General features: G+C 45.2%; 1 protein-coding gene across 2 annotated transcripts in view; it reads right to left on the bottom strand.

Annotated features, from left to right (window-relative positions):
* The window catches only part of LOC138295908 (centromere protein J-like), a 387,581-nt gene that overhangs the window by 63,340 nt on the left and 309,937 nt on the right, over positions 1–14,304 (bottom strand). For both annotated transcript variants that reach the window (XM_069234528.1, XM_069234529.1), the window contains 2 exons: positions 14,095–14,260; positions 8,793–9,008 (listed from right to left, as the gene is read on the bottom strand). In XM_069234528.1, the coding sequence (XP_069090629.1) occupies positions 8,793–9,008; positions 14,095–14,260 (382 nt within the window). The remainder of the gene's footprint in view (positions 1–8,792; positions 9,009–14,094; positions 14,261–14,304) is intronic.

Below are 14,304 nucleotides of genomic sequence, written 5' to 3'. Positions count from 1 at the left end.
CAAGACTGCTAGACTGGGCCATTGGAGTTGAAGGAGCGCAAGAATAATGCCACCTAACTGATGGACATGCAGGCTCCTAGGAACCCTATGAGAGTCCTGCACATAAACCAACTCAAGCCACATTCTAACAGGTCTGAGGTAACCATGCTCTTGGTCATGGATGATGGGGTGGAAGAGGAGAATGAGCCTCTACCCGACCTCCTGTCTGCCAAAGAGCTGGATGGGTCAGTAGAAGGTGTGAACCTCTCCGCTACTCTGACCCTAGAACAGCAGAGGGACTGTGGCCAGTTGCTGAGACCGTTTGCCTATGTGTTCTCACTCACTCCTGGGATCACCCAATGGTGTACCCATGACATTGACACTGGGGACAGCATACCTGTTAAGCACAAGTCCTACAGGGTAACTGATAGAGGGAGAAACAGCATCAAGGAGGAAGTCTCAAGATGCTGGAGTTAGGAGTGGTTGAGCACTCCAAAAGTCCTTGGTCCAGCCCAGTGGTTCTGGTCCCCAAGGCTGCTCCACCCGGTTTCACACCTTAACTAAGGTTCTGTGTTGACTACCGGGGCTCAACGCTGTCACTAAGATTGACACACACCTCATTCCCCAAGCTGATGACATCATTGACCGGCTGGGAGCTGCCAAGTTCCTCAGCATGTTTGACAAAGAGTTTGTGGTGCAGACAGATGCTTCAGAGCATAGTGTGAGAGCTGTGCTCTTGCAGCTAAACAAAGAAAGCCTAGATCAACTGGTAGCTTTCATTTGTAGGAGGTTACTTTACTGGGAACACAGGTGGAGCGTAATAGAAAGGGAAGCTTTTGCTGTGGTCTGGGCACAGAAGAAGCTAAGACCCTACTTGTTTAGGACTCACTTCCAGGTTCAGTCATACCAGAGGCCCCTCAGATGATTAATGCAGATGAGGGGTGAAAATCCTAAACTGTTGAGGTGGTCCATCTCCCTACAAGAGGTGGACTCTACGGTGGAACACCACCATGGCACAGAACATGCCAATGCTGATGGTCTGTCCAGGTTCTTCTGCTTTAGTGATGAGAACGTCTGTGAGTTTGGGTAGTTCTCCCCAGTTTCAGCTGGGTGGGACACGTGTTAAACCTGTCAGCTCTTGGCGAGGTTTCCTCTGTGTTTTTGGCTTCTGACCTCCTGTTTTGATCCTAACCTGAGCTTCATTTTTGCTGACTTTAGGACTCTGGGAACATTACCACTGCTGACCAGTGCTAAAGTACAAGTGCTTTCTGCCTAAATGGTATTGGTGATTGGTTTATCCATGATTGGCATATTTGATTTACTAGTAAGTCCCTAGTAAAGTGCACTATGTGTGCCCAGGGCCTGTAGATCAAGTGCTACCAGTGGGCGTGCAGCACTCCTTGTGCCACCTACAGAAGTAGCTCTGTAAATATCTCTCAGACCTGCCACTTCAGCGTCTGTGTGTGCAATTTTGAACTGCCAGTTCAACATGGTAAGTGCATCCACTCGCCAGACTCAAACCTTCCATTTTGATACATGTAAGTCATCCCTAAGGTAGGCAACCCCATGGGTAAAGGGGCGGTGCATTTAAAAGGTAGGACTGGTGTGTTTTACATGTCTTGATAGTGAAATACTGCTAAATTCGGTTTCCATTATTGCAAGGCCTATCTCTCCCATAGGTTAACATGGATATTGCCTTGAAATACCTTTCAAGTGTAATTTCCCATTGGGAGCCGATAGAGATCTCGAGTTTGGGATCTCTGAACTCACAATTTAAAAATACACCTTTTGGTACAGTTGGTTTTTATATTGTAAGTTTGAAAATGCCACTTTTAGAAAGTGGGTATTTTCTTGCTTAACCACTGTGTGCCTCTGCCTGGCTGTGGAATACATATCTGAGTCGGGATAACAGTTGTGCTGGTTGTGAATTTACTTTAGAAAGTCACACAAAGGGAGTTGAGGTGTGCCCTGCATACCCTGATGGGTCTTCCGGGGCTAGAGTGGTGGGAGGAGCTGACACTTGCACCTGACTAGGGCTATGCCTGTGCTCACACAAAGCAGTCTCCAACTCCATGGAGTGCTTCTAGGGCCCGGATAGGAAAGGCTAGGTCTTGTGCAATTCAAAGACTTTCCTTTGAAGTTTGCCTACTTCAAAGGCAAAACTGAGTATAAGTATTGGGCCTCTGAGACCACAACCCCAGAACACTTCTAGACTGAGGACATTCTGCCAGGAAGAAGAGCTGGATGCTGTAGAAGGAACTGACACTCTTCTTGTTGCTTTGTTGTACTGGCCTGATGCTTGCTGCTTCTGTCCTGGGAGTGAAAGGACTGGGCATTGCTTTCTGTATCCTGCTTTCCAAGGTTCTCCAAGGGCTTGAACTGAGCTTGCCCCCTGTTAGAAGTCTCAAGGACATCAAAGACTTCATCTGCCAGTGCCTGGACTCTTCTGCTGACAGTCCTGACTTGCCAAGTTGTGCCAGATCCAGTCCATGGGTCCTTGAAGGAGAAAGTGGTGTCTTGAGGAAGAAAATCCACTCATCGGAATGCAGCGGCTGAAACTCCATGCATCGCTTTCATCAACATAATCGACCCAGCACCTGCCTTACAGCTGAAGAATCAATGCATCGTCTGCCTTACGGCAGAAGGATCAACACAGCGCCTGTAGTACAGACACAGCACCTGTTCCACCACAGCTCTATTATCACCGTGCATCTGAATTTTCTCCCTCATCGTCCCTGGGCATAGTTTTCGCATCTACTCCATACCACAGCAAGGAATCGAGGCTGCGTGACCAGAACCCGATGCATCACGTCTCCTACAGGAAGAGAACCAACACGTCACCTCCCCTGCCAGTAAGTAACCAATGCATCGCCTCTCCTGCGAAGAGAGAATCGAAGCATCACCTCCCCTGTCAGTATGGATCTAACGCATCACCTCCCCTGCGCATTAAGAAACTGATGCATCGTTTTCAGGTGCCTCTGTGCCCTACATCGTCTTTGTTTTTGATGCATCCCAGGAACTGCATGTTTAAAAGAGACAATAATATCTTTACTTGTGTATGTTAGACTTTTGTTGTTTTGGTCTTATTTTAGTCAAATAAATATTGGCTATTTTTGTAAACTGGTGTGGAGTTCTTTTGTAGTGTTTTCACTGTGTTACTGTATGTGTTCAAATACTTTACACATTGTTTCTGAGAAAAGCCTGACTGATTGTGCCAAGCTACCAAGGGGGAGAGCAGGGGTTAGCTTGGCTGTGTGACTCCCTCGCCTTGACTAGAGTGACGTCCCTACTTGGACAAGATACAAACCACCGCCAAATAGAGACCCCATTTTTAACAGCACCTGGCCCCTGGGGCACCTAGGGGAGACCTTGGGGGTGACATGTGTAAATATAAGGTATTGTGTCACATGGAAAGTACCTTAAATCCCAAAGGCGAACTTGCACACATTTTACTTTTAAAGACAGTCTGCAGGCAACACAGTAGTGCATATTCCAGCGCAGGAAATCTACTGGGCTTCTAAACGCCCCTGCCCTATTAAATACTAGGGGCTTATATGTAGTTTAAATCCCTTTGCCCAATTATCTACTAAGAACTTACAGGGTCTGTCATTGTCAATTGTAATTGTGACACTTTACCATATATCTTTAATTCAGAGCACTGGCCGTGGCCTCTTTAGCACAGACCAGGGGACAATCGGGGTCAGTTAACACCAGTATCAGTTAGGAAGCATTGGGGTGATCATGCTAAGTGGGATTACTTCTCACAGTGCAATCCCAAGTTGACTACCTTTAGTAATTCTGGGATTCAGCGAAGGCTGGTGCATTGTATTACATTTCTTTACAAAGTCAGACAAGCCAGCATAAATAGCCCCTTGCGTGGTTATGTAAATCACACTTAAGGACTTAAAATGACTTATGTATTGCAAGGACAAAGTAAGTCCTTGATAAAGATGGGCTTTAATTTAACCTACTTACTACAATGGTGCTATCCAACTTTAAGCCTGGACTGGTACATCTGGCTGGGTTAGTGAGAATGTGGTTGAGTTTCCAAAGCTGCTTTTAGATATTTATTTTGGGTCACTACCCGGCGAGGGAGATGCGCAAATATTTCTAATACTGGGGGTTACACAGACCTCAAGGATTTAATTCGCAGAAGGTTCATTGAGAAAGGCATTAGATCTAGAGTCGGGTACTCTTCCGCCTATGCCTCTCACCACTAAATCGAAGGTTTGCGGTATTTAATAGCTAACTAGCTCTCCTAAACAGAAGGTTTAGAATGCTGGTATTTGAATTTGAATTATTTTGTTTAATGTATAATTTTTTGTGTTTTGTATATAGTTTTGAGATTCAAGTGGTACAAATTGCTGAGGCATGGCTCCTCACCTTCCACTGATGATTCATTTGAGGTCCACAGATGCGATAAAGGTTAAGAACCAATGCAGTAGAGAAGACGGCAGTAATATCAGAATTCCGTTTAATTTTTTAAGTCCAAATACAAGGTTCTCCTGGGGCCATATGTATGAAAACAGTTGCTTGCAAATCGCAAATAGCGATTTTTAAGAAATCGCTATTTCCGAGTCGCAATTGGTCATGTAACAAAATTGCGATTCGGAAATAGCGATTCCTTAAATATCGCTATTTGTGATTTGCGAGGCCCATTTATCGAATCCCAAATTGTGAGTCGAAAAACCAGGTTGCAACGGATAAAATCGAAAATTTTGCAATTTCTTATTTTTGATCTGCGAATGCCTTTCATGCATCGCAGACCACGTTTTTGCACTCACAAACGGCCGATTTTTGCGATTCGCAGCGTTTGCGAGTGCAAAAAAGTTTCATTCATCTGGCCCCTGGTGAGGTAGGGGGTCAACAGAAGCAAGGATCTTAAGAAACTGATTTCAGTGACTAGTTCAAATCGATGGCGATACGTCCCGAGAATTCGACCCCACGGGTAATAGATGAAGATGCCTTTTCTCTCTAAATTAAAGAATTGTACTTAGTGGCTGACTTCCAATCCTCATACAGCATCTTTCACGTGCTTACGGTTAAAATTAATACAAAAGTAATCGAAGATATTTAAACTTCCGAGAGACAACAGTCTTATGGTTGGAGGAGCTGTCGTCATTAAAATGACTTATGTTTTTAAAATATTCACAGACAGGTCTTTTACCAAGCAATATTAACAAAAATCTACTAATAATTGTACACACTAAAAGCTTTGTCAAAGACAGCAGCACAACATCATCACCAAAAAGCAGTATCGGAATTCTTAGTGATAATTCTCCAAATAAGCAACCTCCTCATTTAAATCTAAATAAATAACAACAGACCCTGACCAACGCTCAATAGAATAAGAAGCTTTATGGGCATTCACACAATGAGCTATTGCGCACTGGAGTGGTTGTTACTAAGTGGAGGCTCTTTACAGCAGCTTGTTAATATTTTCTTCCAATGGGCAATTTAGTTAGAGTGTACCACTGTTCAGGCCCGGTGAGCAGGTCAAATGCAGAATTAAGATCTATAAGGGACTTTTTATGCAGCCATATTTTGCTCTGACACATTCCTCCAAAGTAAACATTATATACAACAGCAACCCCTATAACACCACCACACACATACTATAATACACTCTACACATCACTCTTTAAATATCAAAATAACATGTTTCATATCCAGACTAAACATACCACAGCACAACACAACCACGGCACAAAACACTCTGCATATCATGCATTGCTTGTGAAGCTTATACTCACTTGGGCCCATATTTATACTTTTTGACACAAATCAGTGCCAGGGCAGATTAGCGTCAAAAAGTTTACAGCCGGCTAACGCTATTTCAACGCACCAGCCGGACGCCTTACTTATGGAATGGCGTTAGCCGGCGCTGCTGCCTGGTTAGCGTCAAAATAAATGGCGGTAACCGGGCAGCGGAGGCGAAGGGAAGACTGGGGGTCGTGCGCCAAAGAATGGTGCAAGTCAGGTTAGAGTAAAAAATATTGTCTCTAACCTGATTTGTGCCATTTTATGATGCACACCCCCCATGGAAATGACTCCTGCCTTAGCAAAGACAGGAGTCATGCCCCCCTGCCCAATGGCCATGCCCAGGGGACTTCTGTCCCCTGGGCATGGCCATTTGGCACAGTGCCATGTAGGGGGGCTAAAGTTAGGCCCCCCCATGCCACTTAAAAAAAAAAAGAAAAAAAATTATACTTACCTCCACTCACCATGGATGGGTCCCCCATCCACATGTATCCTCTAGGGGTGGGCTAGGGTGGCAAGGGGTGTCCCTGGGTGCAGGCAAGGGCACCTGTGGACAGCTTCCATGGTCTCCCACCATGGAAATGAGCCCACAGGTCTCTTAACGCCTGCCCTGACCCAGGTGTTCAAAAACTGTGCAAATCCGGCTGGGTGCCATGTTTTAAGGCCTGCCTCCTCCTGTGCATAATTTTGATGCCGGAGGATAGATAAGGCGCACATGCCTTAGAGTAATTTTTTGCATGGGAACGTCTACCTTGCATGTCATTAGTGCAAGGTAGGTTTCCACATCCAAAAAATAACTCAAACTCCATACTTTGGCGCTGGACAGGTCTAGCGCCAAAGTATAAATATGGAGTTAAGTTTGTGCTGAATTTGCGTAAAAAAAATTACGCAAATCCGGTGCAAACAGAGTATAAATAGGGCCTTGGTGTGCTGGGAGATCCCCTTTTTGCCCGTTTCTGTGAGTTACCTTGTGATAGTAAAAATTTTCTGATTACGAACGGCTTTTGGGTAGATTTTCTTTAGACCTGTTTTTTGCCTTCAGATATATCTTGCTACATAGAAGCAGTCCATGAAGCATTCTTTATTCAACAAATCTATATGTAATTAGTAGGCTATGTCCTATTTTGTATTTAAACAGCCTTTGGAATAACTTTACACGCTGAATATTATTTAAACTAAAATGTAGTTTGACATTTTAATATAAACTTCTCTGTTTTTCAAAAACTGCTGAAGTCAGTATGTTATTATTATTAACATTTTGTAAAACATTACGATATAGATTAGGACCAGTAATTTATTTCTTGGTCAGGGAATACATTTTTTTTCAATTTAACACAACCCAATATGTTACTAGCTCAGACAATTCATTGTTCTTAAAAATTCACCACTTTTACACAATCACTACTAAAACTTGAAAACTACCTATTGTTGTAGACCACATTGTATTCTCCAACGAAATAACCACATATAGATCCTCGTACGTAGTTACACACACACACACCTAAGCTCATATGGACCTACATATATAAATGTGCACTGTGCGCACACTTAAATGCAACCCTGAACAAACACCATTCATGGAAATACACAACACAAACACGCACACATAGGTGTATACAATTGAGCATGGCATCATTTTTAAGTACATAAAAATAATCAATACTTCATGAATGTACCTTCAGGATTGCTTTTTGAATATAGAGCTTTAAATGAATTTCTGAGGAAAAATGAGGTGGGAAATTCACCATTGTGCTCTCTATTTCATCAAACATTTGCAATATGTGGAGAATTCTTTATATCAACCCCCGAATACCTCTTAGGAAAATGTGGACCAGCTGGCTCTACTCACTGTGGCCCATATTTATACTTTTTGACGCAAACCAGCACCAGCGCAGGTTTGTGTCAAAACGTTTACTGCCGGCAAACGCCATTCCAATGAGCCAGCTAGGCGCCTTATTTATGGAATGACGTTAGCCGGCGCTGCGGCCTGGTTTGCGTCAAAGTTAATGACTCAAACTGGGCAGCACAGGCGTAGGGAAGAATGGGGGTTGTGTGCCATAAAATGGTGCAAGTCAGGTTAGAGTAAAAAATATTGGCTCTAACCTGACTTGCGCCATTTTTTGATGCACAACCCCCATTTAAATTACTCCTATTTTAGCAAAGACAGGAGTCATGCCCCCCTGCCCAATGGCCATGCCCAGGGGACTTCTGTCCCCTGGACATGGCCTTGGGGCACAGTGTCATGTAGGGGGGCCCAAGTTAGGCACCCCATGCCACCTAAAAAAAAAAATTATACTTACCTCTACTTACCTGTATTTACCTGGGATGGGTCCCCCCATCCATGGGTGTCCTCCATGAGTGAGTGAGGGTGACATGGGGTGTCCCTGGGTAAAGTGAAGGGCACCCGTGGACTGCTTCCATGGTCTCCCACCATGGAAATGAGCCCACAGGTCCCTTAACGCCTGCCCTGACCCAGGTGTTAAAAAACGGCACACATCAGGTTGTGCGCCATTTTTTAAGGCCCGCCTCCTCCTATGTGTGAAAATGACGTGGGAAGATAAATAAGGCGCAGATGCCTTAAAGTCATTTTTTGCACGGGAACACCTACCTTGCATATCATTAGCGCAAGGTAGGTTTTCACGTCCAAAAAATGACGCAAACTCCATAACTTTGGCACTGGACGGGTCCAACGCCAAAGTATAAATATGGAGTTAAGTGTGCGCCGATTTTGCATCAAAAATATTACGCACATCTGGCACAAACAGAGTATAAATATGCCCCTATGTGCTTACATTCCATCTCTATCCGATTTCCCAATATTGGTGAACACAACTTGGACCCAGATGAACAACTGCACAAGCTTGAGTGTCAGTCTAAATCACTTTCAGAAGTTATATGAATCAGGCACCGACATCTCATAATCAGCTGTGACAAATAACTAAAACGACTTCATTAAATATACAGATATGAGGCCTCTAAGAGCGGCAAAGCCTTTCTCATCACATGAGGTGTGGTGTCCAGAACATGCAAACAGAGATCAAAACCATACCTACCGGTGACTCGAGTCTACTGTGCACCAGATCCAGCACTTCTGGTTTCTTTCCCACCTCCACCTTCTGCTGCTCGGCAGCCTTGAGCTCTCCTCGCAACGACTGGTTCTCTTTGGTCAGGGCCACCACCTGGTTTCGGAGCTCGCTGTGGGATGAGGACCAACGGGATTCGTTTCTCTTAAATTCCTCCTGGAGCGCAGTGATTTGATGTTTCAGCATCTGTAGTAAAATGGAAGTGACATGTATTTTTGTTGAATGTTAGCAACGTGGTGTATGCAAGCATAAATGAACCTGCTAAATCATAATCTTTTCCATGGAGGCATACGCCAGAATATTTTCAAGATTATTTACAACAAGCAGATGTTTTCAATGTTATTCTTACACCGAAAAATATTATCATGTCATAATTTTTGTAGTAGATGTTTGTACCTGCACTTTTTTGATAATCTGTCACTAAACTTGCTGGCAAAAACCGGCATCCTGCGGTTTGCCCAATCCTCTTGCCACAAGTTACAGTATGAGGTGCCCCAAAACTGTCTTCTTTGCCTACTTCTGAATAGATGTTACATGCGCCCTTTATGACAATTGCTAGCCCTGTATAAGACTAGTTTTCAAAAGTACGCACATGATACTCAAATATATATCTGGCTAGAAAACATCTTAGAGTGTAGGCCCAGCATCAGCAAATGCCTTTGCCACATCCATCTTTGTATAAGAAAAAGATTATGTCTAAATGGTGAAAACAATACATCCTATTACTTGGAGGGCATCATTTCTATCGCAATTTATTGGCCTATGTTCTGCTCTATCCACTATTCTGAAAGTCAAAAACCAGCGAATCGGCATTGTTGATCCTGGCCCTTTTGCCAGGTTCATTCCCCAGACTTTTTGCCTTCTTCCTCCTATTTTTCTGTGTTGTTGGCTCTAGGACTCTGAGCATGTTATCACTGCTGATCAGTGCTAAAGTGCAGGTGCTCTCCCTTCTAAAGTTGGTATGATTGGCTTATACCTAATTGGCATATTTAGTTTACCTGTAATTCCTTTATACAGTGGTATCACTATGCCCAGATCCTGTAAATTAAATGCTACTGGTGGGCCTGCAGCGCTGCTTACACCACCCACTGAAGTAGCCTTTCAAACCTGTCTCAGGCCTGATAGCGCAGGGCCTGTGTGCGCAGTTTGCTGCCCCAGGGAGCAGGCATCTAAATTTACTTTACAACCTTATGAGGGACAGGGAGATTATGTGGTCCAGTGTACAGCCTCCCTAGTAGTAATAAAAAAAAACTCTAGGCCCTTCTATATATAGAAGCAAGAGCCCTCACACATCCATTGGATGTCATGCTTCATCATAGGGCTTGCTCCTCGTCAGACTGGCGCTGCAATTTCTGACGGGCCCCGAAAGGGGGTTCTTTGCCTGAAATTTTCACTGGTAATCCGTGTCATGGTTGGAGCAAGTAAGGATACATTTAAACCTACTGGCAAGAAGAGAGCTGGAGAGGAAAAAGCAATAAAATTGACTCGAGAACCTCCAAACTTATAATTTATTGAGCAAGGAAGGGTCTCAGTCAAGATTAAAAAATACTAGTGAGTGGGAAGGAGATAATGTTCCACCACTCTACCAAAAAACAAGAAGATTGAAGAAGGATCTACCTCCAACCAGTAGGGAAGGTCAACATGTTTTTTACCTAAAAAAGTCCTTACTGATCAAATGGCGCTTCATCAGGACCACACACCAAAAAACTTCTCCTAAGCTACAGTGAAAGCCACATTGTGTCAAAAGATGTATGTAAGGAAACTTGAGTTAACTTACTCAAAGATCTACACAGCAAAATAATCAAGGTATCTCCCAGAACCAGTTGTAACCACCTCTCCCCTTCTTTGTTAAACCTTTGCAAAACTGAATGTGAGTACAGAGATTTTTCCTCACAATTTGAGACACTCTGGACTTGAACTTATTGTAACTGGACACAGAATGCTGCTGGAGGGACTCATCAGAATCCTCCTTGGACTGCTGCTGACGTGCTGACCTATGACCTGCTCGGTCACTAGGAAGGAACTGCCAACTGCCTGCATCCACCTTGTGCTGGCTTGTTGCTGGGCCCTGCTGCCCTGTGCTCCACCTTGTTGTGTCCCCCAGGGGCTAGGTCCTGTGGACCCTGACCACTGCCATTACCTGTTGCAGCGTGGGAGGAGCACTCCCTTTTTAATTGCTTATAGTGCCTGGGAGTGCTTTGGATCCCTTAATGTAGTGCCTGGTGAGCACCTTTTTTTCAGTTGTGTCGTACTTTGTAAGCGTGTTGCTGTGCCAATTTCACCGCCGAACAGCCCTGGCGCCTGTTCTCCAGAAGCGCAACTGAATCACGTGGTTCGGTGCTCCCAGGGTACGAAGATTGGACATCTGGAGCGAGTGCGCTCCTAGCCAGAAGGCACTTAATCGAGCCTGATCACCGCTGCGGCCCCGGAGGGCTGGTCAAGGCTCGTGCACCACGTCGGGTGCAGGAGCCCTTACAAGAGTGGGGCGGAGGCCTCATCGGTGGCCTCCTGCTCCACCAGGCCCCACTTCTGCTGTTTGCACTGCGGGTTGGAGGAAGCCTAATTGGAGGCCCCCGCACCGCTTGGTCCCCTATTTTGCCTTGATTGTGGCTCTGCCCCCTCCCCCATGGGAGGGCCAGTCATGGCCCGGAGGGGCTACATACATTATTGGTGCTCGGTTTGAGCATTGGCCCCAGGAAGGACCCCTATCTAAAAATGGAGGGGTGCATGCTGCCCATTCCCCCAATCATCAGGGCGGCTCCCATTTATTGCAGAGGAGCACAGGGGGGCCCCCGGTTACCTTGAGGCACTGGAGGTGCCCTCATCATTAGAAACAGGTGCTTTTGATGGACATAGACATTTCCGGTGTTCCTTTTATAGGCATACTGGGAATATTATGTTAACTTGGTTCTTTTATGATGTGCCATATATTCCCCAATGTTCCTTTTATGGGCATGATGTGCTGATATGTTTTCATGACTTGCCATATGTTTTCTAATGTTCCTGGTGTGGGCATTTATGATACTTTTATGACAAGAGCATTTTTATAGTAATGTTTTCTTGACTACTGCTTGTGTTGCAGAATAATAAGTAACCTGTGTGTTATATGTGACTACTGCTTATTTCTGCAGAGTAATAGTACTGTGTAATGTTCTGACAACTGCCTGGGTAGCAGGGTATGCCTGACATGTTGTGTTTGGTTTAATAATGATGTGTACAATACAGTTTATTTTTAGATAACTTGGTGTTGTTTCCTTTGTGGTGGGGATAGTGTGTCAATTGTGTTGTGTGTTTTGTGCAAATGCTTTACACATTGCCTCTGGTAAAGGCCTGACTACTCGTGCCAAGCTACAAAAGGGGTGAGCAGGGGTTTTCTTGGACGTGTAACTCCCTTGCCTTAACTAGAGTGGGTGGGTTCTGCCTGGCTTAGGTGCATACCCTAGCAAACCAGAAACCCCATTTCTAACAGTCATTGATTTAGACCTATACTTTATCCCCCAAATCAATGCTGTTATTAGGGGTGTCAACATGCAATTCTACAAGCTCTCAAAAACTGCCCTGTCCTTGAGACCACTCACTGGCTTGAGCTAACAAGACACTTAGCCATGAGGCATCTGTACTACTGTAATGTGATCACTGCAGACCTCCCAAAGAGGCTGAAAAATAATCACCAAGCTCAACAATGCCATTGAATGTGTGAAAGTTAGGCCACATCAAACAAGCCCGGAAAACTGGCATAAAGTGGCCAGTGCTAGCAGTCTTCCGACTGCTATATTATGAATGCCACTTGATATCCACACCACCAGCAGCCGGATATCCGGCGACATTCATCACAGCGGTCGGCAGCGCTTAGGCGGTTCCACTGCTGGCACTGCCACACCAGAAAAAGACCGTCCACAGACCAGTAATTCTGTGTGGCGGGCTTCTGGTGGAGTGGCGGTGGGTGGGGGTGTTGTGAATGGGTTTGTGTGAGTGGGTGTATGCATGTCATGAATGAGAGAGGGAGAGGGAGTGTCTGTACATGCGTGCGTGTGTGTCTGTGTGAATGTGGCGATGGTGATGCATATGTGTATGCATGTGGACGGGAGTGGGGGGGTGCATGGGTGAATGTGTAAGCGGTAAGGGGGTGTGAATTAGTGCGTGCAGGTGCATGTATGTATGTATGTAGCTGAAGGGAGGGGGTGGTGGCATTGAGAGTGTATGCATGTGTGTGTGTGATGTGTATGGCTATGTATGCTTGTCTATGTGGGTGAATGTTATGAGTGCGTGTGTGAGTGGGGGTGTGTCTGTGTGTAATTGTGTGGGATTGTGTGTTTGTTGGTGCATGCACATGTGGGGAGGTGCTTGGGGTGTATCCTAGTGACAGGAACGCAAGTTCCTATCATCTGGATACCTTACCGTCAGCATTTAGTGGCAATGAGACTGCCAGGGAAATGCTGGCGGTATCCCAAGTCGGAATTACCTCAGCGGTCATCCGACTTCCGCCAGGCTGCAGGTGAAAACCTCCAGTCCGTCGGGCCGCGGTAAGGTGGCGGGATGGGCGGGGATGCAGCGGTTTGGCAGTGGCCTAACCGCCGCCATTGTAATATGGCGGTCTGCACCGCTGGTTCCCTGCAGTGAGACCGTCACAGCTGCCCTGGTGGTCAATGAACTACCATGGTCATAATGACTGTGGCGGTCTTTTACAAAGAGACCGCCAGGAAAATGCTGGAGGTGTCCCAAGTTGGAATGACCTCAGCAGCCATCCCACTCCCTCTGGGTTTCAGGTGGAAACGTCCAGCCCGGTGGGCCGCGATAAAGCAGCAGGACGGACGGGAATGCAGCGGTTTGGCAGTGGCCAAATCGCTGCTGTCATAATATCATGGCCTGCACCCCCATTCCCACGGCAGTGAGACTGCCACAGTGGCCCTGGCGGTCCATGGACCGCCATGGTCATAAAGAAGGCCATAGTCTATTGGCGCCATCAAGATAAAAGAATACAAATGCAATGGCTGCTTGAACTTTTTGCAGGAAATCAAGGAAAGGGAAAATTCATCAAAGGCATTTCGGAAGGTTAGAGCTTTTTTTCTGTCTGAACTGCAGATTGACTAACAATCTAGGTAGTAGCAGATTGGCAAGCACAAGCCATACAAAGTGGTGTGGTTGTCAACAGTTCTGAAGAGCTGCTAAAATAACTAGTAAATTACTATAACTTGCAATTGTGCAGTTCATTCAATAACTTTTTAATTAACTTTTTATTCCCTATCCCACTTTGCGTGCAGAATATCCTTACTTGCAGTTCCTCATGCTTTTCATTCTCTCTGTTGACTTTTGCTTCTGCTGTCTTCCTTTCCAATTCCTCTTTTTCTATCTGAAGTTTTTTAATTTCTTCTTTTTTGAACTCCTCTAGGCGGCTTAGCTCATCTGCCTTAATCTTCTCAAACTGATCCAGTTGTGACCTGTTAAAAAATAAAAAAGAGAGCGAAAAAATATTGATACAACA

This window comes from Pleurodeles waltl, chromosome 5 (genome assembly GCF_031143425.1).
Source record: "Pleurodeles waltl isolate 20211129_DDA chromosome 5, aPleWal1.hap1.20221129, whole genome shotgun sequence".
Taxonomy (NCBI): Eukaryota; Metazoa; Chordata; class Amphibia; order Caudata; family Salamandridae; genus Pleurodeles; species Pleurodeles waltl.
The sequence above is the reverse complement of the archived record's forward strand: the minus strand, read 5'-3'. Positions and strand labels throughout refer to the sequence as shown.